Source organism: Protopterus annectens, chromosome 11.part0 (genome assembly GCF_019279795.1).
Source record: "Protopterus annectens isolate FY-2018-M chromosome 11.part0, PAN1.0, whole genome shotgun sequence".
In the NCBI taxonomy this organism is placed as follows: Eukaryota; Metazoa; Chordata; order Ceratodontiformes; family Protopteridae; genus Protopterus; species Protopterus annectens.
In genome coordinates, this window is record NC_056745.1 from 144,156,949 (window position 1) to 144,184,005 (window position 27,057).

At 47.0% G+C, this 27,057-nt stretch overlaps 1 protein-coding gene across 2 annotated transcripts in view; it reads left to right on the plus strand.

Annotated features, from left to right (window-relative positions):
* Positions 1 to 27,057, plus strand: part of ARFGAP3 (ADP ribosylation factor GTPase activating protein 3) — an 873,462-nt gene that overhangs the window by 71,893 nt on the left and 774,512 nt on the right. For both annotated transcript variants that reach the window (XM_044087532.1, XM_044087534.1), the window contains exon 2: positions 4,333 to 4,451. In XM_044087532.1, the coding sequence (XP_043943467.1) occupies positions 4,333 to 4,451 (119 nt within the window). The remainder of the gene's footprint in view (positions 1 to 4,332; positions 4,452 to 27,057) is intronic.

A 27,057-nucleotide genomic window follows, 5' to 3' on the forward strand; every position in this document is an offset into this window, starting at 1 on the left:
CTGATTGAATTGTAATTGTCCCTAAGGGAAGAAGGGCCTGGAGTGCTTGCAACACTAAAAGCACCATCAAGGACATTGATGTGCAACAAGGTCTCAACAAGGTCTCAGAGTGGGTCCATGTGCCTTGGACGGTTCTGCCCATGCAGTGCCCCCCCTACCCAAGGCGAGACGCGTCCGTGGTAACCGTGGCTTGGCGTGGGACCATCGAGAAGGGGCACCCTTCCCGAAGATCCGAGGACTGGATCCATCAGAGTAGGGATTTTTTGCCAACCTTGCTGAGGGAGATAGGTGCACTTAGCGGATGTTGCAGGATGGACCATTGAACCTGCAAGGTCCATTGTAGGACCCTCATGTTTAGACGAACTAGAGGTGACAGATTGATGGCTGCAGCCATGGAACCTAGTGCCCTCAGGACCAATTCCACTGGGGGAGCTGGGGATTGTAGGAGGGCCAGCAAGTGGAGTGTCAAAGTTCGAAGCCTGTCTGGAGTTAGGAAGGCCCTCAACAGGTTTGTGTTTAGCCTGGCCCCTATGAAATCCAAAGTTTGAGTTGGTTGAAGGGAGGATTTCTTGAGATTCCTAGATGAGAGGCCAAGTGAAGGAAGTAATTCCTGGCTGAACAGAGTAGATGCCTGGTGGGGGCGGTCAGGAGCCAGTCATCTAGGTACGGAATGACCTGTATTCCCTGAAGCCTCAGGTGGGCCGTTACAACTGCCATCACTTTGGTGAACACCCTGGGGGCTGTGGTGAGACCAAAGGGAAGGACCCTGAACTGGTAATGGCTGGCTCCCAGCCCGAAGCAGAGAAACCTTCTGGATCATCTGTCCATCAAAATGTGGTAGTACGCATCCTTGAGGTCTATAGAGCACATCCAGTCATTCTCCTGCAGGAGTGGGAGAATGGATTGAATGGTGACCATTCGGAACTTTTCTTTGGCCACTGACTGGTTTAGATTGGACAGGTCGAGGATTGGTCTCAAGTCCCCCGCTTTTTTGGCACCAGAAAGAACTGGAGTAGAAGCCTGATCCGGATTGATCTTGGGGGACAGGCTGGATTGCTGTTTTTTCTAGCAGCTGCTTTCTTTCTGAGGCTGCTGCCTCCCTTTGATTGGGTGGGACATCGGGGAGGCTCCGGGATTTGAGAGGGAGATTCAGAAAGGGGATAGTGTAACCTCTGGATATGATTCGAAGCACCCAGTGATCCGTTGTAATGGACTCCCAAACTGCTAGGTGCCTCGAGAAACGCCCCCCAACTGCCTCCAGAGTGGAGCAGTCGGGTAACCCCTCATGGCTGCTGCGCGGGCCAATCTGAAAAGGGTTCTCTCGACCCGAAATTCTTTGGTCCCCTCTGCCTCTGGGCTGGCGTCCACCCTGTCCTCCTCTGCCTTTGAAGGACGAGGGATCCGGAGCGAAACTGGACTGTTGGGATTTCCAGAACCACATCTTCTTTTGTCCCCTTTGGTTCCTGGAGAAAGGACCTCTGGGGAGCCGAGAAGCGGATCCCAATGGCAGACAACATCTTCCCGTCTTTCTTGCTCTAGACCAGCGTCTCGCGGACGGTCTTGACTAACAGCGAAGAGCCATCAAAAGGGGCATTTGCAAAGGACGCCTTGAAGGGTTCCGCAAAGTCGCAGAGACTGAGCCAAGCATGTCGCTGTAAGGCAATGCCCACTCCGCTAGCTCTAGCAGCTCCTTTCGTGGTATGGGAAAGAAGCTGCATAGAAGTGTTCGAAATGGACTTGAGTGGCCATTCGAGCTGAGAATGTTTTCTTATCCTCTGCCGATATGGACTCTGGGGGCGACCCGGCGTATTCTTTGAGATCCCGCTTGAGTCGTATCACATGTGCCATATAGTTCAGCGACCTTACTGAGAAGGTGGCTGAAGCAAACATCCGCTTCCCTATGCAGTCCATCGTCCGAGACTCCTTGTCAGGAAGGTGGACCGAGGAACTCTCTTGGGCTAGTTCCTTCTTGGTGGCAGCCGCCACCAACATGGCATCTACTGGAGCACCCTTGCTCCAGACCATCCTATCTGTGGGTGGACTGAGAATTTTGTCTGGTCTCTTTGGTATGGGCTGTGCAGTGTCCGGTTCCTTCCATGCCCTGGTAGTGATCAGATCGACCAGGGGATCGGCGGGAGGGGACACCCAAGAGGTAGATGGGCCTGCGTCCAACTCCTCTAGAAACAGACTCATCGGAGGAAGGTTTTTGGGCTGACCACCCCCCCCTCTAATACGAAGCATTTCCATAATGTCTCCAAAGGAGACGTCCTCAGGTGGTGACCTTGGGGAACCTTCCCCTTCATCTAAATCTGTGTCCTCTGTCAAGGACTGGGGTGAGTCCAAGTGCCTCCTCTTGCACTTATGTTTGTGAGGAACCTCCTCGGTGGGGCTGTCCGAGGATGCCTCACCAACCACATCCTGTTCATCTAAGGGAACTATTTGGGACATAGGTGCAGGCTGTCCCTGGGGCCGGGTGATGGAAGGTAGGCCCGTCTGAGAGGGAGTGATGGGTGGAACCACAGCAGGAGCCTGGGGTCTTGAGTCCCTCGACAAGACCCTCTCCACAACATCGAACGCCAAAGGAGAACTGCTCTCTCTAGGATCCAAGAGCAGTCCCTTCGGATCAGAGGTGTAGACCGGAGCCGGCGCCGATGCAATTGGATCCAAAGGGCCAGTATGCTCCGACCGAGATGGAGCCGAAGATGCACTGACACCTCCGGATCCGAAGCTCAGCTCACGGCTCTGAGACCTCGGATCCGAAAATGGACCTGGCAAACTCAAGGGTGCGGACCGAGCAGAAGTAGGGTGTACTATCGGCGCCGAGCCTCCCCCGGCTCCGATGCTGCCTGGATCTGACGGCTCTGAACCCCGGTAGTGGGTCGGAGAAGGAGCAATCGGGACAAAAAATGGGGTCGAGCTCCCCCCCGGGGGGGGGGGGCAGGATCACTCCCATCTGCAGTTTGGCCTGGAGAAACCTACGCATCATCCGGTCCATATCTGCATCGGACAAACTTTGGGTTGATCTCGACGAGGCCACCGAGGCTAGCCTGGAGTGCCGCCTCAAAGACCGGCTCAGGGGAAACTCACTCGTCTATAGTTTAAAATAAAAAAACAGGTAATTTTAGAAAAACTCACGAAACCCTATGCTTGGAACTCGTTCTAGATGCTTGAATAAGCCGTGGCAAACGAGATCTGAGGACAGAGCGGGATGGCAGGGGGTTATGGGTAAGGGGGAGTAGCTTGGAGCTCGGATCTTAGCTGAATAAAGTTGCCGGCTCGGATCCGATACCCACAGGTTGATGAACAAATGAAGTTAGCTACTTCAATTTAAGTTTTTCCTATAAAAAAGGAAGAAGCATTAAGGACATGCTGGTACATGGGGGGCGGGGGGGTTTCAAAAGACCCTTTATTAAAAATAGTCAAGGGTTGTTTTTTAAAGGAACTTTCTCATGTGGAAGCTGTACAGCTTGTCCGTATGTAGGTAGGACTTTCCCAGTAATTAATGGAAAAAAAACTTTCAAGAGTAAGGCTACTTTACCTGTAATAGTGAAGGAGTAGTATATGTGATAAGATGCCCTTGCGGGAAATATTACGTAGGGGAAAGCAAAAGAAGCTTTGCCACAAGACTTAAAGAACATGTAAGAGATATAAGGAAAAATAAACAGTGTAGTCCAGTGGCGGAGCATTTTTATAATTGTCACAATCGGGATCCTACCGGTTTACAGTGTACAGTGTTTAGAACAGTTTAGAAATGAGTATTTCACATCAGAAGGTATTAAATATAGTCTACAAAAAAGGAATCTATTTTTAATTTAAAGTATAACACACTTTTTGTCCTAAGGGTCTTAATGAGTGCAACTGGAAATGTTGTTTATGAGTTGACTTTATGATCTTAATTGTATAATTGATTGTTGGGTGTGTTTTTATGTATAAAAAGGGAATTTCATGTTTGAGAAAGATATACTTTGTAAAGGCTAATGGTAGCCGAGGAGCTAGGGGATTTACGGTGCATTTTTCTTGAGATTTTACTGTGTTTTTTCTAATAAAAGAACTCTGATTTACTACTAAGTTTTTAACTCGCTGGCCTACAGATTGGAGTGGTTTTCATCGGCTTAGTACTTGTTAGTGGTTTTGCCTGAACTGAAAACCTGTTTACAGTATTTTATTTTCAGTATTTGTAGTTCACACAGAAGCGTTAATTGTTGTGAAGCAAGTGACCTCTAAGGAAAATTACTTGATAAGAAAATATACTAAAAAAAAGACAGGTCCATGAAATAATGAATTTGTTTTTTCTGTTAGTAGTAATCTGTTTCTGCGTAATTTCTTTTGCAGGTGTGTTTTGATTGTGGAGCAAAAAACCCAAGTTGGGCAAGCATTACTTATGGAGTATTTTTGTGTATCGATTGCTCAGGTACACATCGATCCCTTGGTGTTCATTTGAGTTTTATCAGGTTAGTGTAATTTCACTTGTCTTTTTACTTCCTTGGTAGTGAATTATGTTTTCCTAGATCTTCTATTTTGCATGAGAATGAAGGGTAACGCAAGAGGGTACCACTGTTTATTTGAGTGGAATTTGTAATTCTGGTTATTTTGGCTTATGTTTGCATTATACAGTGTAATAATTTATTAGTAATCTAAGTGTGTAATTGAAATGAAGCAAGGCAGCTACTCTGTGTGCGTGTTTTGCACCTTTCTTCTCCTTCCTTATTGGCCCATAATTGAATACATTGTCTCCTTTGGTATGGACATTTCCAGGCATATGATCCATCTTGAAAGACCCCAGCAGTCCCTCAGAAAGAAAATGTAGGACCTTACTTCCAGAGCACATCTGGTCTCGTACATACTCCTCCAGAGTTACCTTTGACTTGCCTATAAGGCTTCAAGTAACTCTTTCCTAACTGACCTCTTTCATGTTCACACAACTGTCATAATGAAGATCTTAACCTTCATTGTAACACAAACCAAATATTCTGGCATGATATGCATCTCATGTAAAGAATGTCTGTGCTGTGAAATAGACATTGTTTTAAACAAAATAATTCTCTCATCATTTTAAAATGCACCCTAGAAAATGGTAGGGTGCCTGCAAGTGCGTCACTGGTCTCATTCCATAACCCTCCTTTTATTTTATTTACATTTTGATGACCGGGGTAGAGAACTGATCACAGAAGGCCAGTTGCAGGCTGGAATCACAGTGGCTAGGCTATAATGATCTTACCCGATGCATTGCCTAGTAACAGCCTATGACTCTGTTACTATGATACTTGCATACTTAATTGTAGAAGTCCTGTTTCTATTGCCTATGTCTCACAGCATGTTTGCAAGCCAGTATTACATGCAGGAATATATTGGTTTGCAGATGAGACCATGTCAGCAGCAGGGCTGGAAACGTACAACATAACCCAGTTCAAAGGAACTGGTCAGCTGTTGTAGTAGTCATGTGTACAGTGCAGTTATTAGTAGTAGTGCCAGCACACAAAACTTCATATAAACGAATATGGTATTTACCCCCCCCCCCCCCCAACAAATGCATTACAAACTCTGTTGGCAGTGTGCTGCTGCTTTGAGTTAACTCTTGTATTTACCCCCCCCCCCCAACAAATGTATTACAAACTCTGTTGGCAGTGTGCTGCTGCTTTGACTTAACTCTTGTATTTACCCCCCCCCAACAAGTGTATTACAAACTCTGTTGGCAGTATGCTGCTGCTGTGAGTTAACTCTTGTATTTACCCCCCCCCCCAACAAGTGTATTACAAACTCTGTTGGCAGTGTGTTGCTGCTTTGAGTTAACTCTTGTATTTACCCCTGAACAAATGTATTACAAACTCTGTTGGCAGTGTGCTGCTGCTTTGAGTTAACTCTTGTATTTACCCCCCCCCCCCAACAGATGTATTACAAACTCTGTTGGCAGTGTGCTGCTGCTTTGACTTAACTCTTGTATTTACCCCCCCAACAAGTGTATTACAAACTCTGTTGGCAGTATGCTGCTGCTGTGAGTTAACTCTTGTATTTACCCCCCCCCAACAAGTGTATTACAAACTCTGTTGGCAGTGTGCTGCTGCTGTTTTGAGAACTCTTGTATTTACCCCCCAACAAATGTATTACAAACTCTGTTGGCAGTGTGCTGCTGCTGTGAGTTAACTCTTGTATTTACCCCCCAACAAGTGTATTACAAACCCTGTTGGCAGTGTGCTGCTGCTGTGAGTTAACTCTTGTATTTACCCCCCAACAAGTGTATTACAAACTCTGTTGGCAGTGTGCTGCTGTTTTGATTTAACTCTCGTATTTACCACCACCAACAAGTGTATTACAGACTCTGTTGGCAGTGTGCTGCTGCTGTGGGTTAACTCTTGTATTTACCCCCCCCCCTCAGCAAATGTATTACAAACTCTGTTGGCAGTGTGCTGCTGCTGTGAGTTAACTCTTGTATTTACCCCCCAACAAGTGTATTACAAACCCTGTTGGCAGCGTTCTGCTGCTGTGAGTTAACTCTTGTATTTACCCCCCAACAAATGTATTACAAACTCTGTTGGCAGTGTGCTGCTGCTGTGAGTTAACTCTTGTATTTACCCCCCAACAAGTGTATTACAAACCCTGTTGGCAGTGTGCTGCTGGTGTGAGTTAACTCTTGTATTCACCCCCCCCCCAACAAGTGTATTACAAACCGTGTTGGCAGTGTGCTGCTGCTGTGAGTTAACTCTTGTATTTACCCCCCAACAAGTGTATTATTAACCCTGTTGGCAGTGTGCTGCTGCTGTGAGTTACACTTGTTGGGGGGGGGGGTAAATACAAGAGTTATTACAAACCCTGTTGGCAGTGTGCTGCTGCTTTGAGTTAACTCTTGTATTTACTCCCCCAACAAATGCATTACAAACCCTGTTGGCAGTGTGCTGCTGCTGTGAGTTAACTCTTGTATTTACCCCCCCCCAACAAGTGTATTACAAACCCTGTTGGCAGTGTGCTGCTGCTGTGAGTTAACTCTTGTATTTACCCCCCCCCAACAAGTGTATTACAAACCCTGTTGGCAGTGTGCTGCTGCTGTGAGTTAACTCTTGTATTTACCCCCCCCCCCCACAAACAAGTGTATTACAAACCCTGTTGGCAGTGTGCTGCTGCTTTGAGTTAACTCTTGTATTTACCCCCTCCCCCCAACAAATGCATTACAAACCCTGTTGGCAGTGTGCTGCTGCTGCTGTGTTAACTGTTGTATTTACCCCCCCCCCCCCAACAAGTGTATTACAAACCCTGTTGGCAGTGTGCTGCTGCTGTGAGTTAACTCTTGTATCTCCTCCCCCCCCAACAAATGTATTACAAACCCTGTTGGCAGTGTGCTGCTGCTGTGAGTTAACTCTTGTATTACAAACCCTGTTGGCAGTGTGCTGCTGCTGTGAGTTAACTCTTGTATTACAAACCCTGTTGGCAGTGTGCTGCTGCTGTGAGTTAACTCTTGTATCCCCCCCCCCAACAAGTGTATTACAAACCCTGTTGGCAGTGTGCTGCTGCTGTGAGTTAACTCTTGTAATTATTCTTTTCACTTTCATTTTCTACCCTCAGATTTCCCGTATTCCCACTGCCTCATATTGCTCTGTTCTGTCACTGCTGGTCTGAGCTCCTCTCGGCTAACAGAGTGGGTATTTCTTTATTCCTTTTCTTTCTCATATAGTATACCATACTTCAAAGTCTGTATGTGATAGGACCAATTCATTTTCCTCTAAAATTATCCCAGTCCACTAAACTCCTCGTTTTACCCACAGTTCTGTGTAGAGGAGGACCCCCCCCCCCTCAGCACATTGGTACAGTCACATCTATCTACTGGCTTACTGGGTCTCCAGGGCTGCTACTGATGTTTGGTATTTGGATTAATTTAATGGTGTTTGTTGGCTACAGTGGTGCAGCGGTTAGCATTGTCACTTCACAGCAAGAGGTTCTCCGGTTCGATTCTTGATTGGAGCACCTTCTGTGTGGAGTCTGCATGTCCACCCTACAGTAAGACCTGCTAGTAGGCATGTGAATGTGTGTGCCTTCTGTGATGGTTGGACTCCGGGTTGGCAATTCAACACTGTAAAAATCCACTGCCAATAAATAACGGACTGGTGATCACCTGTGGTAACCCCTCACCGGGAAAAGCCGAAAGTCTTTGTGTTCCTCCCTGGATTTGTAAAATTTTCAGCTTCTGTTGTCTTCCTAATCACTCTAGGCAATTTTAAGGTCGGTATTCTTTTTTTTTCCTTCTGTAATGCACTGACTCTACCACTGCTTTATTCTTGTTACAGTTCTCTGTTTCTTTACCCCCCCCCCCCACTGTGCTGCAATTTTCCCTGGTAAAGTTCTACCTTAGTTCACGGATTTGTTTTTGTAAAGTATGTAGAGAAGGCAGAATATTCTCCGTATTAACTGTCCTCTAAATATTATCTGGTCTTTTTATGGGAGTGTTTGTGTCTCTGTTAAAATAATTATAGTTCTTTTATGTAGTGTTTGTGCTTGCGTCATCCCTCCTCCAAATGGTAAGGGCTGTTGTACTATTTTCCATGGACTACCAAGGTTACGGGATGATATTGGTGGTTTACCTACTGGTTTTGTGTTTTGATTTACTACTTTTCTTTTTAACAGACTTTTTTCTCTTCTGGCTCCAAGTACAGCAAGACTGGATACTGCAAACACTTTACTTACATACTTTTGTTAACCAGATACATGAACTGATCCAAGAACCACTTTCACTCATCACATGTACATTATCAGCAAGACAAAGGTTAACATAGAATACAGAGCAGTTACAGTACAATAAAACAAAACTGCTACAAAAGCTGGAAATGTTTTAAAAGTGATAACTACATATATAAATTAAGACCGATATAGTACATGTGTTTACATTATACACAGATACATATACAGTATGGTTTGTATATTCAAAGAGGAGTTGTATATGGCAGTTTACTGTAATGTGGCGTGTTGGAAAGTGATAAGCTTTTTGGAATTGTTTTGCTAGGCATTGATTTGAATACTTGAAATAGTCAGTAGTACTCATTGATATGGTGTTAAGGACAAGGGTTGGAGAAGTAGGAGAATGCTTGTCTGACATGTTATCCCTCACCTCTGAAGCAACTGCATTTATTAATGCCACTTACATGGCCTTTGAGTTTCCACTTGAAAAGATGAGGGTGTGTATTTGTTTTATATCTGTTCCAGTGTGTTGCTGTGATTTTTTTGAGAATGCTTTTTCTGTTAGTTTGAATGGTGGCTTGTCTAAAAGTAGTCCATTGTTATCTCTGAGAATATAAGCTGATTGTCTGTCTTTTTCATGAACTTCATTCTAGGCTTTGGTGGCAGTTGTGGTTTGGGCATCTGTGGAGTTGCCACAAATAATGGCAGTTGCTCCTACTAGGACCTTGTTAGGGGTCAGGTGCTTGACTATTCAGATGTATCTCCTTGCTAGGACCTTGTTCAAGCAGTCTGATGCAGAGCCTTCAGTGCTTCTCTTCTTTCAACCATTGTCAAAGGATGTGAATTCCACCCTAGTCTCGACATCCATTCAAGGCTGAATGTTCTTCAGTCCTAAGCTCTGGGCTAGACTGTTTTGGCAGTGGGTCAGTCATCCGCTCTCCCTTGGTGCTGATTTTTTGTTGATACAGAATTCCTTTGGTGCCAGTTTGGTAGGGCTCAAATTGTTTTTGATCTACCTTTCCTTTGACATAGATCCTGTTTGTTTTGGCACTACATGTGTCTGTGTTTTATATTGATTCTGATCTGCTTCAGGGTCTACCTTCATTTGCTGCCATATTTTTTATGCAGGGAGTTCCTTGAAGCCAAAGTGTTTTTTCTTACAGAGACCAGATCCTTGACATTGATGGCATTCTTTTAACAGGAGCTGAAGGGACACTTGCCTCATGATTTCAGGACTGCTCTTTTACTCTTCGTTTTTTATGACTACTTAAACAGCTTTCTCATAGCTGGCATTTGTCTTTGATAATACGTGATGATTTTGGGAGTAAAGTTGAATTGCATATAATCGCAAATTGATTGATTTTTTTACCTGTGGCGCAGGTGTCAGAGTATCTGAGTCAAGTATATTGCAGTGTATACCCTTGCAAAAAGAAGACTCCTTTCTTAGGGTACCTTATTTATAGGTGTTCAGTAGTGCATGTTCCTGGAAACAGGCTCTGTGTTACCATACATTATGAGGCAGCAGACTGATTTCCTACCCTATAGCTTTGATACGAGTGAATTACTGGATGACTGTCCATAATGTGAGTTTCAACAGGCTTATATATTATTCTCCATCTTAGACATTTTAGGCTAATTTTGTTTACAAGGTTTGTTTTGTACATGGCTTTAGACATAGCAGGCTCGTACCTTGCCCTTCATTTCAGACAGTATTTACTAATTAAATTGAGTTTGGATTCAAGGATAGTCTCAAAAGCAGCAGGCCCATATCCTTCCTTACATCTCTAACATCTTGGTACATTTCCGATGTTCATCGTGTTACCCTGCTGCAGTCATCACACTTGGGTTATCTTGTCGTCAGGCGGTCCCGCAGTTGGCCTGAATTCCAAAGTCTTGGTCCAACATCGGTTGCTGTCACTTCTTCCCTGATGTCAGTGCGCCAGAGGTATATATAATGCATCCAACGCCATTTTCTTCAGTCTTTCTTGCCACGCGGTGCCCGAAGCAGAAGCAGTTCGCAAGTGCCGGTCGGCCGACTCCTGAGATTTTCGAAGTCGAATTTCAGATCCGAAGTCTTCAATAAAGTTAAGTACCCCGTTGGGGAAACTTTTCTTGCTCAGACCGATGTCAGAAAAAGTTAACAATTGTATTTCTTGTGGGAAGCAAATACCTCATAAGGATTTTCATTTTTACTGTATACCTTGCCTAGGCCCAGACCACGACGTCACTGGTTGTCGCTTTTGTGCTAGGTTCAATAAGCGTGCATATAAAAGACGCTTTGATTTCGCACGACACTACTTCGGTAGAAAATTTAACTACACAATGCCGTCGGAGCAACCGACTACCGGCATGCACAAAAAACGCAAGGATATGGACAGGCAGCCTAGACCCAAGCCAGACTCTGAGGCCTCGGCTGGGCCGGTCTCCGGTTCACCGGTTTTCAGTGAGGCTCCTACGCAGCCCCTGACTACCGCAGATTTGGAACCCGAGACCGCTTCGGAGCCTTTGGCGGAGAGTGCTAGGCTGATGCAGCTATTTTGTTTAGCCCCTACCGACGACACTGCAGAAAGAGATGGTGTTACTGAAACACCTTTGGTTTCTGAAGGCGTCTTCAGACCGACACTCACCATAAAAACGTATCCTAAGCTTAAGACTCCTATTAAGCCAAAAAAGACTGCACTTCAGTCTCCAGTTCAAGGCCCCATGCCTAAGAAACAGATGCTTAAAATGGCGGAAGATTTGATCTCTTTATTTAGGGGTTCCCAACCCCCCTCGACAAACACTGCAGTTCTGCAGGGCCTTCTAGCCCCCTCTAACCCTCTTTGACTCCTCCTCCCATCTCTCATGCAGCATGCTCTGCCTTACAGCATTATATGTGGCATGATTGATCCATAATGGTTTACCTCTAGGACTCTAGGTGACCAGGCTTGTATCCTCCTCCTGTTTACCAGTTTTCTTTGGTCTAACCTCCTCCTTCCAACCCTGGTCTTTTGATATAGTAAGTTAACTGGGATGTCTATATAGACTTTTTCTTAAGCTGGGACCTCTATATTTCAGCATTCTTAAGGCAGTATATAACTTTTCACATTTGTTTACCTCTGAAGCTAGATAGGCTGTCTAAAATGTCTTAATTCCAAGACTTGAATATTCTTTGTTTTTGCCTCTCTCTCTTTTTAGAGCTCAGCTTTATGTAAACTTCTGAAAATTATATTCTTGGATATCTTCTAGCCATTACTTTTGAGCACCACTGCATTACTTTATTAAGTGCCTCCCTGTCCTGTTTAGGACCAACTTTTTTTTACTGAATACTTTCACATTTAAACTACATAAAGGAAGTTACTGCCCTCTTCTGGCAAAACAAATTAATAATTTCATCCCGCTATTCTTTTTACGCATTCCTCTTGTCTGTACCTTAATAAACCACAATTTACTCTTGCTCCTTGTGAAAGGTCTTTTTATATAAACTTGTTCCAGTATGCTATGTATATATCATTCCATTTAAAAAGAAGTTGTAGTCTGTCCAGTAGTATAAATAGACTTTTGTTTTAAACATGTTGAATAGCATGTAGTATTTCCTTGCTAGGTAAATGCTGCACTGTTAGCTTCCAAACACCTGGCTTTGTTAACCTTTGATTTTTGGTTTTGTATAGTTTGGATTTCTTTATTTTTGTATACCATTTCTTAGCTTTTTGATTTATTCATGTACTTCATGTTCAAAATTTGGATTATGTTTTTCCTTTTGTTTTGTTGTTACTAATGCATGTCTTGTGTTACTGGCTGGGTTGTAGCTGATAAAGGCCTCGTACCAACCCGCTCACCCAATTAACAAACATTAAATAAATAAATAAACCAATCTTACGTAATCTTCTGTTTGCCTTTACTGATGTGAAATGGTCTTAAGATTTTTTCTAATCTGCTTCACCATTGAGGATTAAGGTGACCTGACCTGTTTATGTATTTGCTTCCTTCCTAGTCTACCATTACTATGAAGTTCTGGGGATTGGGATATCCTAGGGTCACTGCCCCTTCCATCAACCCTCTTATGATTTTGTATCAGGAGAGTATTCTTAGTGCTGCCTTTAATTGCATGATTGTCTTTCTTATTCTGATGGGCTCAGAAATCTTTTTCCATTCTAATGTCTGAATATTGTTTTGCAGGAGTTTACATTTGCCCTTTTGTCATTCTGCAGCCTTTCTTCGACCGTTGGGGTCCAGGGCTTTGTTACAGGATGATGTTTTCCCACTAGACAGATGCCTTCACTTCCAACTTAATTGGGTCCTATTTCCTGACATTTATTTTGAATTTCTGTACTCCACTTCCTTTTATCTCTCCTCGTTAGAGATGAGATCTACCACGGTAGAAGCATCATAGTATGTTGTTCCAGAAAAGTTCTGACAAGAGTGAAAGCTCTCATCTTTTGTTTTTACTTAAGTTGTGGGTTAAACAAGCAGTACCAGTTTGAATCCTGTTTTCTTGTTTTTAATAAGACTGCAAGGTGATCTTTAACATGGATCTTATATTAGTATTTATGACAACAGTTTTATTTGAGCACGTCATGTGCTGTTATTGTTCCTGTACAACTGGTTTCTCCCTTTTTTGGTTTGTGCTTCCTTAAGGAAAATGTTTTCTACCCTTAAGGCTGGAAAGCTACAGTTCCTCAGTACTAGGTTTTGTTAGATTATACACACATATATATATATATATATATATATATATATATATATATATATATATATATATAAATATATATATGTATGTATGTGTACGTATAACACACACGCACACGCACACACACACACACGTACGTATGTGTGTACATGTGTGTGTTAAACTTGTATATAGTATACTGCATGTGTTTACTGAATCTCCAGGCCTGTACTCTTGATTTTGGTTTCCTTAGATGTTCTCCTCCATTGTATTCAGTTGCTGTTAATGGTAAAGAGCTTCCTCTGCTTGTTTTTTTCTTTTTGCAGACTGTCCTGGTTGCCCTTAAGGTGAAGCCTTCCTTACACTGACCATTGATTTGTTTCTTGAGGTCCCTTGAGCACCTTACTGATTCGACTCTTGTGGTGGTGGTCCTTTTTAGAGCTATTTATCCATCTCATTATCCAGACCTATAAACAATAGAAGGAGTTTGGAGGACCATGCCACTGACTAGGCAGGGCTAGCTTCCAGTTATTCAGTCCAGATGGTCACTACCAGGCTTATCCTTATGACTGTTGACTTCTCCCACCAAAAGTTGGATTCATGTTTTAGGTTCCCTCAGTCAGGACAGCCTTCCTCCCTGTATACTCCTGGATAAGTTTCAGTCATACCTTTGCCAGCCATTATCTTTCTGTGAAATTCTTTCCAGTTTGTAAGGAATATGGTTTTGTCAGGTGTCTTGTCATTTGCTGAAATACTTCAGTTTCAGCTATGTCTTTTTGACCAGGGTGTCTATACTGTCTTCTTTCATCTTGCCACTTTCAAACAGCAACAGCCAAAGCGGAACAGTTTCCTTCCTTTCAGATAACGAGGAGCATGGCTGTATCACCTTAAGAGATGGTCAGACTTATTGACTCCTTGTCCATTTTCCATCGCACCCATTATTCCAAAACTGGCCATCTTTAATTCTTTGGTATTTTCCCAAGCCCTTGGTCTAGGGAATATTTCTGGTCATTGTCCTGTTTTATCTCTCTTGTCATTATCTCTTGTGTAAGGTTCAGATTTTGGTTTCAGGAGCTTTTGTCTGAAAGGTTACTTGTGGCTCTCTGGTCTCTTTTTGCACTGAGTGTCAGTGTTCTCTGGCCTCCTTAGTGCACTTTCCATAACCTCTGCTTCCTGCTACAACCAGTAATTTCAGGGTTCTCATCACCAACTGCCAGTCTAAACTTTGGAGCTTGTGGAAGTCCTTTGACACTGGTTATCAACTAGTCAGGACCTTTTGTCTTACCCTACTTGAAGAGCATCCAGAGGCGGACTCTGTATCAGTCGAGCAGTTGGATTTCACAATTTGTCATGCCTTTATATCCATTCCTTAGTAGCATAGCAGTGTCCTTCTCCTGGTTATGCCTTACTTTTTGTTGGCCCTCCCACTAACCAGGGTGCTGTTAGGCCAAAGACAATGTAATGGTACTGTCATCATTGGGTGTTTAAAATCAGCAAATTGTTTTGGCATGGACATGTTAAATTGTCATTGGCCTTAATACCATTTTATTCCCATTGTATACATGGGGATAAGATGTTACTTTAGCATTGACCATCACCCAGAGCCAATGTCCACATCACCAGATGGCCGACCTATTTAAGTAACACGTGTGTGAGTGTGTTTGTATTCAGTTGCTTTTGAATGCGTTAGTCCCACTCAGCTAGTAGCACCATTTCAGAGTGGATCAGAAGTGATAATTGTACTGACTAGAGGAAATTTGGACAGGAAGCTAGAGAATGTTCCTCCAGTAAGTGCTGTGAGATTTTATATCCATTTGAGCTACTTCAGCTTAGACAGATGGGTTTAATGTCTTCTGTGAATGTTCATAGTCTCGAGAAACAGCACTTTTAAAAGAACAGGTAGAAAGGTGCATATGACAGCGCATTGTGAGTTAAGCAATCTAACTAATTGAAAATCTTTTGTGCATTTTACATCTAAGTTGTAAAGCATGCAGCCTTCATATGAATTTGTATTCCCATTTCTGTTTGTCCCTCTGTGATTTGAAGTTCCCCATTAATATATTGACCCAGGGATCGCTGTTGCAGTTGCTAAACTTATTACTGCTGGTCTGTTTTTTTTTTTTTTTTTGACTGAGTCTGTTTAGATTCTGTGACTGGTATAATGTTTATCCTATCTCTTGCACCCAGAATCTTGTTATGAAGTATTTCACAGATGGTAGACTGTGTAGGGTTTATTGAATCTGCACCTAAGAATGTATGCACATTGCTGTGATGCGCACACAGTAGCACACCATTTGAGATTCAGTAAGCAGCTCTACAAGGTGTGTAGAGCCACACAAACCCAGTAAACACAGTGACATTTTAATTACAGCATAAGCAGCTGAATTGCATGCTAATCAATCAATCCAAGCTGGAGGAGCTATTCAAGTTATAAATCAACAGTGTAGACTCTATGCTTCTTTTTCCTTGTGTATTCCAAAACTTATTGGAATACAGCCACGGAAAGGAGCCTGCACATAAAGAATGTTGGGGGCTGCTGTTGCTTTAATTCATGTTTATGTGAAACAGACTGAAGTCTCTGCTGCTGATGCGGCTAATAGACCGTGGCCTAGAAGTGTTTTTAGACCCCGTTTACAATTTCCACCTCGTGCAGATTGTGTTAAGTTGGAGCACTACAGGATGGATGGAGACACACTGCAGGGGACCTCTGCAGCCTCTGTTGTCCTCGACTCAGACCAAGGGCAAAACAAGGGGAACCAGTACTGGTGGAGAGAAAGGTATGTGTAGCACTTAGAATTTGGAACCTTTTAGAGACCAACAGGGGACATGCTGGGGGTGTCGCAGGCTTCAGCATCCTGGATTCTCAGGCATTCCTGAATATTGTGCTCCAGCATGCCAGTGACCACATATACTTTCCTTGTACACCTGAGGACAGGACCACAAATATGCAGGAGTTTTATTATGCAGCACACTACCTCAAAGTACTGGGTGCCATAGATTTTACACACACAGAAATCAAAGCCCCATCCAGGGAACAGGGAAGGGTCAACATAAATAGAAAGGGTTTCTATTCCATTAACTGCCAAGTCGTGTGTAGCGCTAAGGGAATAATTTTGAATGTGCGTGCTGGTAACCCAGGCAGTTAACATGACTCCCAGATCTGGCACAACTCCCAGCTTTATCAAATATTCACTTGGAATGATATCCCACAGGGTCTTTTATTTTATTCACTTTATATTAAATATCCATTATAAAAATTTAAACATAATTTATAAATAACAATAATTATGTATAACAGTGGAGCTCGTGTGGATTTTATGTATGAAGGTTCGGGTGTATGACTGAGAGTAATACTGTCTACTATGTTTCTGCAAGTATAATTGTGCTATCTGGACTTGGATGGCCTTCACAATTCAGTAAGTCACACACATGTGGATGTATAGACAAGGACCTTATCAGGTCACACACACACATGGTTAACACCTCATTCTGTCATGTGTTTATAAATAATTCATGACTGTGTCTGAGAAGCACTTCTGTGACAGAAATGGAATATCATTACTGTGGAAGAAAATGTTTTGTCTGTTATGTGTAGGTTTGAATCTCACACTGTAAAAGTCAATTTTATCAGTGTATAAAGCCAAACCAATAATGTGTCAGGTCATGAAATTTATGCCCCCAGTGCATATCTGCAAAGTTAAATCTTACAGCAGCAAACAACCCTCAAACTAATGTCGTGTCAGATTAACCTTCCCTTTTCCCCAAACTGCTTTCCTGTCTGTTTGGCAATGTTGCTGTTTGCTTAATATTGCACAAGTGTAGTTGGCATTATTGCTTGCGTTTGTGCACTGCCAGTAAATGCTATGACATGCATTGGCAGGAAATCATTATTAGCGATTGCTATGTTTTCTGATTGGACATGTATGGTGTTAGAAGGGAAGGTGCCCAATTTAGGGTGCAGAGGTGGGGTGTTCAGGAGTACAGAATCTGTACTGGACTCCTTGTAAAGTACCATAGCCAAAGGCTTTTGCATGGGGAATATACCTACTTCCAGTACAAGTCCGAGGCTTGGAATTGTCTGGCCAAGACTGTTTCCAGTGCATCTAGAATTCCACTCAAAGGAGAACAGTGTAGGCATCACTTTTTACTGACCTGAAGAAGCGCAAGAGGGCTGCACTCAACCAGTGGCTGGAAGAGTTCAGAACTAGTAACATCCCACAGTTGTGTAAGTATACTAGTAAAGAGAATTTGTAATTGCTAGACCACTAAATATAAGCAATACTGGTATGCATAATGTTCTTCTGTTCTCTTCATTTCATTGCACGGCTAATGCAAAAATCATTGTGAACAGGAAAGCCCATGCTGAGCATCTAGAGAGACTGAGGGAAGCAAAGAGTATGCATGCAGCACAAGAAAAGTATTATTGTAGCTTTTAAATTAAAAAGTTTTCTTTTCTGTACAGTTGTAGCAAGTAAGCATACATACCCCAACTGTAAAAACAAGTATGCATGTTTTAGTCTGCAGCACAAACCAACTTTAGAAGTCAGCTGTAAGACTGTAGTCATATGTTGTGGGTTCAAATACCATATGTAACGAGTATAAAATAGTGGAGGTCTTTACAAATATTATGTAAATTAAATTCTACACAAGTGACATAAATGCCCTGCTGTTAACTTTAATCTGTATAATTGTATCTGAAGTAGTTAACTTCATTTGTCCATCAACCTGTGGGTATCTGATCCATATTGGATCCGAGCTGGCAGCTTCAAACAGCTAAGATCCGAGCTCCAAGCTCCTCCCCCTTACCCATAACCCCCTGCTAGCTCTTCCTGACCTCAGATCTTGTTTGCCGCGGTTCAGTCAGCAGCTCTGAATGAGTTCCAGGCGTGGGAGTAGATCATTTTTGTGAGAAAAATCCTTTTCTTTTTCTGTTATAGCAGTAAAAATTTGTGTGTGTGTGTTCCAGTTGTTAACTGTTTTTGTAGTTAATTTTAGTTAAATTACCTCCCCCCATGTGTGTGAAGGCATGTCTGTCTTTGGGCCTATTGTAATTTTGTCCCTAGTCATGTCTGAGGCCCCTAAAGCCTTCTTTTCTAAATGCACCGAGTGTGGCTATGAGCTGTCCCCAGCGGATGGCCACACTCTGTGTGTTATCTGCCTTGGGGTTGACCACCTCTCCTCAGGCTGCACCATTTGTGCAGCCTTCAACCCCAGGGCTTTGAGGGGCAGGAGGTAGAAGTTGAATCTGGCGGGGCTGTTGCCCCCGGACTCTACTTCGTCCTCCTCTCCCTCCGTGGCACCTGCCGCGGCAGTGCCACCTTCCATCCCTGCTCCCCTGGCCGGGACTCACCCTCCCACCTCAGGCCAGGAGGAGAGGGAAGCTAGGAGGGAGAGGAGAAAAGAAGCACCACAAGCGGCGGGCCGGGTCTTCCTCCTCAGCCCCGCCGGCCAAGCAAGTAGCCTCTCCCAGGGCCTCCGGGCCTTCTCCTTCCTGGCTCCATTCACCCCGTTTTTCCCTGGAGGAGGAGGAGGAGACCCGGCCGCCTTCGAGGTCATCGAGGTGGCACTCCCGGCTTGCCTTGGTGACCTCCTCTAGGTCAACCCGAAGCTTGTCCGATGCAGACATGGGACCGGGTGATGCGTAGGTTCCTCCAGGCCCAGCTGCAGATGGGAGTGCTCCTGCCTCCCCCCCCCTCCGGGGGGAAGCTCACCCCCCCTTTTTCACCCCGATTGCTCCTTCTCCGACCCACTTCCGGAGTTCGGAGACTTCGCAGCCGGGTAGCATGGGAGCCGGGGGAGTGTCGGCGCCGATAGTACCTCGTACTTCAGTGCCGACTACACCCTCGAGTTTGTCTGGTCCGTTTTCGGATCCGAGCTCTCTGAGCCGAGAGCTGAGCTTCGGATCCGGAGGTGTCAGTGTGTCTTATGCTCCATCTCGGTCGGAGCATACTGGCCCTTTGGATCCGATTGCTTCGGCTCCGATCCACACATCGGATCCGAGGGGACTGCTCTCAGATCCCAGAGAGAGCAGTTCTCCTTCAGCGTTCGATGTCGTGGAGAGGGTATTGTCAAGGGATTCGAGGCCCCAGGCTCCTGCTACGGTTCCTCCCTGCACTCCCTCTCAGACGGGCCTAACTTCCATCACCTGGTCCCAGGGACAGCCTGCGCCTACGTCCCAGATAGTCCCCTTGGAGGAACAGGATGTGGTTGGTGAGGCCTCTTCGGACAGCCCCCCCCCCCCCCGAGGAGGTTCCTCCCAAACATAAGTGCAAGAGGAGGCACTTGGACTCACCTGAGTCCTTGACAGAAGACACAGACTTAGAGAAAGGGGAAGGTTCCCCAAGGTCACCTCCCGAAGAAGTCTCCTTCGGAGACATCATGGAAATGCTTCGAATTAGAGGGTGGTGGTCAGCCCAAAAACCTTCCTCTGATGAGTCTGTGTTTCTGGAGGTGTTTGACGCAGGCCCATCTACCTCTTGGGTGTCCCCTCCCGCCGATCCCCTGGTAGACCTGATTACTAACAGGGCATGGAAGGAGCCGGACACTGTGGAGCCCATTCCAAAGAGACCAGATAAAATTCTCAGCCCCCTTCTGATAGGATGCGTTGGAGCAAGGGTGCTCCAGTAGATGCCATGTTGGTGGCGGCCGCCACCAGAAAGGAACTAGCCCAGGAGAGTTCTTCGATCTATCCTCCAGACAAGGAGTCTTGGACGATGACCGCCTGGGGAAGCGGATGTTCGCTTCAGCCACCTTCTCTGTAAGGTCGCTGAATTATATGGCACACGTGATACGACTCCAGCGGGATCTCATCAAAGAATATGCCGGGATATGCCGGGTCGCCCCCAGAGTCCATGTCGGCCGATAATAAGAAAGTATTCTCAACCCGAATGGCCACTCTCAAATCCATTATGAACACCTCTATTCGGCTCCTCTCCCATGCTATGGAAGGAGCCGCTAGAGCTAGCGGAGCAGGCATTGTCTTACGACGACATGCTTGGCTCCGCCATTGCAATTTTGTGGAACCCTTCAAGGCGTCCTTCACTAATGCCCCGTTTGACGGTTCTTCGCTATTTGGCAAGACCGTACGCGACACGCTGGTCCAGAGCGAGAAAGACGGGAAGACGTTGTCTACTGTCTGAGTCCGCTTCTCTGCTTCCCAGAGGTCCTTCTCTAGGAACCAAAAGGGACAGAAGAAGATGTGGTTCTGGAAGTCTCAACAGTCCCGTTTCACTCCGGACCCCTTGTCCTGCAGAGGAGGACAGGATGGATGCCGGCCCACAGGCAGAGGGGGACCGAAGAATTTCGGGTAGAGAGAACCCTTTTCCGATCGGCCCGCGCAGCAACCCTGAAGGGTTACCTGACTGTTCCACTCTGGAGGCAGTCTGGGGGCGTTTCTCGAGGCACCTAGCAGTTTGGGAGTCCATTACAACAGATTGCTGGGTGCGTCGAATCATATCCAGAGGTTACAAGATCCCCTTTCCCAATCTCCCTCCCAAACCCCGGAGCCTCCCCGATGTTCCACCCAATCAAAGGGAGGCAGCAGCCGCAGAAATACTCCAGCTGATAGAAAAAAGAGCAATCCAGCACGTCCCCGTAGACCAATCCGGATCAGGCTTTTACTCCAGGTTCTTCTTGGTGCCAAAAAAGACGGGGGACTTGAGACCAATCCTCGACCTGTCCTTTCTAAACCTGTCAGTGGCCAAAGAAAAGTTCCGGATGGTCACCATTCAATCCATTCTCCCAATCCTGCAGGAGAACGACTGGATGTGCTCTATAGACTTCAAGGATGCGTACTACTACATTTTGATGGACAGACGATCCAGAAGGTTTCTCCGCTTCCGGCTAGGAGCCAGCCACTACCAGTTCAGGGTCCTTCCCTTTGGTCTCACCACAGCCCCCAGGGTGTTCATCAAAGTCTTGGCAGTTGTAGCGGCCCACCTGAGACTCCAGGGAATACAGGTCTTTCCGTACCTGGACAACTGGCTCCTGACCGCCCCCACCAGGCATAAACTGTGTTCAGCCAGGGATTATGTCCTCCACTTGGCCTCCCGACTGGGAATCACAATCAATATAAAAAAATCTTCTCTTCAACCAACCCAGATCTTGGACTTCATTGGGGCCAGATTAAACACAAATCTTTTGCAAGTGTTCTTAACTCCGGACTGGCTTTGAACACTAAAGCTCCACGTGCTGGCCCTTCTACACTCCCCAGCTCCTCCAGCGGTATTGGTCCTGAAGGCTCAAGGCTCTAGGTTCTATGGCGGCAACAATCAACCTGCTACCCTTAGTGCGCTTGAACATGAAGGTACTACAATGGACCTTGCAGGTTCAATGGTCCATCCTGCAACATCCACTGAGTTCACCCATCCCCCTCAGCAGGGTTTGCAGGAAAGCCCTATTCTGGTGGCTCCAGTCCCCGGACCTCCAGAAAGGGCGCCCCTTCTCTATGTCCCCTCCTCTAAACACTGTGATCACGGACACTTCTCGCCTCGAGTGGGGGGGGGGGATGTATGGGCAGAACCGTCCAAGGCACGTGGACCCATTCAGAGACCTTGTTGCATATCAGTGTCCTAGAGATGAGAATGGTGCTTTTGGCATTGCAAGCACTCCAAGCCCTTCTCCCTTGGGGACAATTGCAATTCAGACAGACAACATGTCAGTAGTCTGGTGTATCAGCAAGCAAGGGGGAACCAGATCCTACCCACTTCGTCGAGAGGCCATGAGAGTCTGGGAATGGGCGATCTCCACCAACCGCTTTTTCATAGCGACACACATTCCGGTCCGGTAGAACATCTTGGCAGACAGGCTGAGTCGAACCATCCTTTCACCGTACGAGTGGTCTATGAACCCGAGAGTAGCGAAGCAAATCTTCTGAAGTGGGGTCAACCTTGCTGCGATCTCTTTGCGTCTCCTTCGAACGAAAATGCAGCGATTACTTTGCTCTAATTCTCCCACTGGGGAAATCCCCCAGAGACACTCTGGTGCATGTTTGGCCATCCGGTCTACTTTATGCTTATCCACCTCTTCCCCTAATGCTAAAATTCTTGCAGAAAGCCCGTTGGTTGGGGAGCAGAGTGATCCTCGTAGCCTCATTCTGGCCTCGTCAAGCGTGGTTCCCATGTCTATGATCTCATCTAGTGAATCCCCCATGGATTCTAGATCCCACTCCGAATCTGATCTCTCACCCACTATGATTAACAACCCCGAACCTGGACAACCTCAATCTTACAGCTTGGTTGATCCAGTTCCAGTAATAGCTAGGACTCCCGGTATCTCGCCCTCTGTTAAGGCTATTCTAGTAGCTGCTCACAAGCCTTCTACGAGAAAGGCTTTTAATAGCAAATGGAAACGCTTTTCAATTTGGGCGGAGCACAGAAACTTAGACCCCCTTTACAGCTCCATTACCAGCAGTGCTAGAACTTTTGTCAATCGTATTCGACCAGGGTGCTAGCTCCTCTACGGTCAAAGTCCAGTTAGCCGCAATCTCCCACTATCATGTGGGAAGTGATCTCGGTCCCTTGGCCTCTTCCAAATTATGCAAGACCTTCTTAAAAGGCACTTTCCTCTTGAGGCCTCCTGTTAAAGATGCAGTTCCTCCATGGGATTTAACTCTTGATGTTATGTGGTCCTATCTCGCCTCCATTCTTTACTCACGGGATCTGAAGTAGGCACTTCATTTGTCAGCAACCTTTGGGATACGGATCCGAGCCGGCAACTTCTACCACAGCATAGATCTGAGCTCCTAGCTCCTCCCTTTACCCATAATCCCCTGCCAACCCTGACTGACCCCAGATCTAGTTTGCCGCGCTTCAAGCTGGATTTAGAGCTCCTGCTACTGAGTTTTGTGAGAATTTTTTTCCTATTTCTATCTTTTTCTTCGTGTGAGTGAGAGCGAGTGTTTAGGTACTCCATAGCCCTATATCTCTCTCCCTTTATTTTATTTTGTGGTTATTTTTCCTCCCTACCCTCGCTGGTCATAGTGTGTGTTTGTGGTGTGTGTAGGGGCCTAGTGAGTGTGTTTCCGTGCTGCCATGTCAGAGGCCCCTAAAGCCATCTTTTCAAAGTGCATAGAGTGTGGCCGTAAGCTTTCACCGGCGGATGGCCACACCCGGTGCGTTAGGTGCCTTGGGGTTGAACACCTCTCCTCGGGATGCGCGATTTACGTGGCGTTCAACCCCAGGGCACTTAAGGACCGGAGGTCGAAGCTAATTCTGGCGGGCCTTTTGCCCCTGGATTCGGCTCCGGCCTCCGGTGCTTCTGTGGCCGCTACCCAGCCCTTAGTGGCAGCCACCCCTGCCTCCCTCCCTCCGGTCAGGACTCAAACCTCCCGCTTCGGCTCCGGAGGAGAGGGAGGCCGGGAAAGCCAAATGGAAAGAGAAGCACCATAAGCGGCGGGCCGAGGACTCCTCCTCGGCCCCACCCGCCAAACGGGCTTCTCCTTCCAGAGCTTCTGGATCGCCTCCTCCTCGGCTCTGGTCCCCTTGTTTCTCACTGGGACCCGGGGAGGAGGGGACCCGGTCCCCGTCGAGGTCATCGAGGTGGCACTCTAGGTCTGCCTCGGTGGCCTCTTCGAGGTCCACTTTTAGCATGTCAGATGCAGACATGGACCGGATGATGAGGAGGTTCATCCAGGCCCAGCTGCAGATGGGAGTGCTCTTGCCCCCCCCCCCGGGGGGAGCTCGACCCCATTTTTTGCTCCAATCGCTCCTTCTCCGACCCGCTTTCCAGATTCGGAGCCAAGCCGCGTTGGATCCGGGGGTGGGTCGGAGCCGATAGTACTGGTTACTTCGGCTCCGACTGGTCCCTCGAGCTTGTTGGATTCGACCTTTCGGAGCCGTGGACTGAGCTTCGGATCAGAGGGATTCGGTGTGACTTCGGCTCCATCCTGGTTGGAGCACACGGGTCCTTCGGATCCGAGGGTCTCGGCCCCGGATCCTGTCCCCGCTTCGGATCTGAGTGGGAGTCAACTCTCGGATCCTATCGAGAGTGGCTCCCCCTCGGCTTTCGCTGTGGTGGAGAGGGCACTGTGGAGTGCATCTTGGCCTCCGGTCCTGGCTTCGGCTCCCCCCTGCATTCCCTCTCAGCTGGTTCAGGCTCCCATCACCCGGCCTTCAGTGCAGACTGCTTCAGCGCCTCTGGGTGTTCCTTTGGAATGTGACATTGCTAGTGAGACTTCCTTGGACAGCCCCCCCCCCCCCGAGGAGGTTCCTCACAAGGCTAAGTGTAAGAGGAGGCACGTGGACTCCCCCGAGTCCCTTACGGAAGATACGGACTTAGATGAAGGGGAAGGCTCCCCAAGGTCACCCCCCGAGGATGTCTCCTTTGGAGACATCATGGAATTGCTCAGGATTAGGGGAGTGTGGTCTGCCCCCAAGGCTTCCTCCAATGAGTCTGTATTCCTAGAGGCGTTCGAAGCAGGGCCATCTACCTCTTGGGTGTCCCATCCCCCTGACCCCCTGGTGGACCTTATTTCCACCAGGGCTTGGAAGGAGCCGGACACTGTAGAGCCAGTCCCCAAGTGCCCAGATAGGATCCCGAGTCCCCCTGCAGAAAGAACCCACTGGAGCAGAGGTCCCCCGTGGATGCCATGTTGGTGGCGGCGGCCACCAAGAGGGAGTTGGCTCAGGAAAGCTCCGCGGTCTACCCACCGAGCAAGGAGTCTCGAGCGATGGACCGCCTTGGGAAGCGGGTCTTCAGTTCAGCAACCTTCTCCATGAGGGCACTGAACGACATCCGGATGCAGTGAGATCTAATAAAAGAATACGCTGCCCCCCCCCCCCTCAGAGTCCATGTCGGAAGGGGACAAGCAGCTGAACTCCTCCCGAATGTCCACTCTACGTTCCGTTTCTAACACCTCTATGTGGCTCTTGTCTCACGCCATGGAAGGAGCCACTAAGAGCTGGCCTGGTAATGAGGCGCCAAGCCTGGCTCCGACATTGTGACTTCTCGGAACCCTTTAAGGCGTCATTCGCGAATGCCCCCTTTGATGGTTCTGCATTGTTTGGCAAAACAATTCGCGACACACTAGTTCAGAGTGAGAAAGATGGGAAGACGTCTGCCGTCTGAGTCCGCTTCTCTGCTCCCCAGAGGTCCTTTTGTAAGAACCAAAAGGGTCAGAAGAAGATGTGGTTCCGGAAATCGCATCAGTCCCAGTCTGCTCCGGACAACCAGTCCTCTCGTGGCAGAGGAGAACAGGGAGGACGCTGCCCCAGAGGCAGAGGGGGTCCCAGAAATTTTGGGTCCAGAGAACCCTTCTCTGAGAGGCCCACGCAGAACCCTTGAGGGGTTGCCCGGCTGCTCCACTCTGGAGGCAGTCGGGGGGCGTCTTTCGAGGCACCTAGCAATGTGGGAGTCCATAACAACAGATCGCTGGGTGCTTCGCATCATATCCAGAGGTTACCAAATTCCCTTTATTGTAACCCCCAAAATCAGAAGCCTCCCCGACGTACCACCCAATCAGAGGGAGGCGGCTGCTACAGAAATTCAGCAGCTTTTACAAAAAAGAGCCATCCAACCCGTCCCCCCAGATCAGCTCAGATCAGGGTTTTACTCCAGGTTCTTTCCATCCTCGACCTCTCTCTCTTGAACCTGGCAGTACCCAAAGAAACGTTCCGGATGGTCACGCTACAATCTATTCTCCCCCTGTTACGGGAGAACGACTGGATGTGCTCGATAGACCTCAAGGATGCGAACTACCACATTCTTGTGGACAGACGTTCCAGGAGGTTCCTCCGCTTCCGGCTGGGAGCCAGTCACTTTCAAGTTCAGGGCCCTCCCCTTCGGTCTCACCTCAGCCCCCAGGGTGTTCACCAAAGTCTTGGCGGTTATAGCGGCCCACCTGAGGCTTCAGGGAATTCGGGTCTTTCCGTACCTGGACGGCTGGCTCCTCATCGCCCCAACAAGGCATCTGCTCTATTCAGGCAGGGATTATTTCCTCAATCTTGCTCCATGCCTAGGGTTGACTGTCAACATGGCCAAATCCTCTCTGGCTCCTACACAGGTAATAGATTTCATAGGGGCGAGATTGGATTCCAGACTAATGCTTGCTTTCCTGACTCCCAATCGGCTTCAGAACCTGAGGTTGCATGTTCAGGCCATTCTCCAACTTCTTGCTCCACCGGCAGAATTGATCCTGAGGGCTCTAGGGTCTATGGCGGCAGCAATTCCTCTGCTGCCCCTAGCCCGTCTAAATATGAGGGTCCTGCAGTGGATCCTCCAGGTGCAATGGTCCCTGTCTCGCAACCCCCTGTCCCATCCTATTCCCCTAAGCAGGGCTTGCAGAGGGTCACTCGTGTGGTGGCTCCTGTCCCCTAGCCTTCACACGGGACGACCATTCTCGATGCCTTCCCCCGTCGCCACATTGACCACGGACGCCTCTCGCCTGGGGTAGGGGGGGCACTATTCAGGCAGAACGGTCCAAGGCATGTGGAATGACATAGAGACCTCCTTGCATATCAGTGTCCTAGAGATGAAGGTGGTGCTTTTGACGTTGCAGGCACTTCACAGCCTTCTTCTGATTGGGATGATTGCGGTACAAACGGACAACATGTCAGTTGTCTGGTACATCAACAAACAGGGGGGGAACCAGGTCTTCTCCTCTTTGTCGCGAGGCCATGAGAGTGTGGGAATGGGCGATATCCACCAACCGCTTTCTCATTGCAACGCATATTCTGGGATGGTCCAACATCCTAGCAGACAGACTCAGTCGTTCGATTCTGACTCCATATGAATGGTCTCTCAATCCTCTA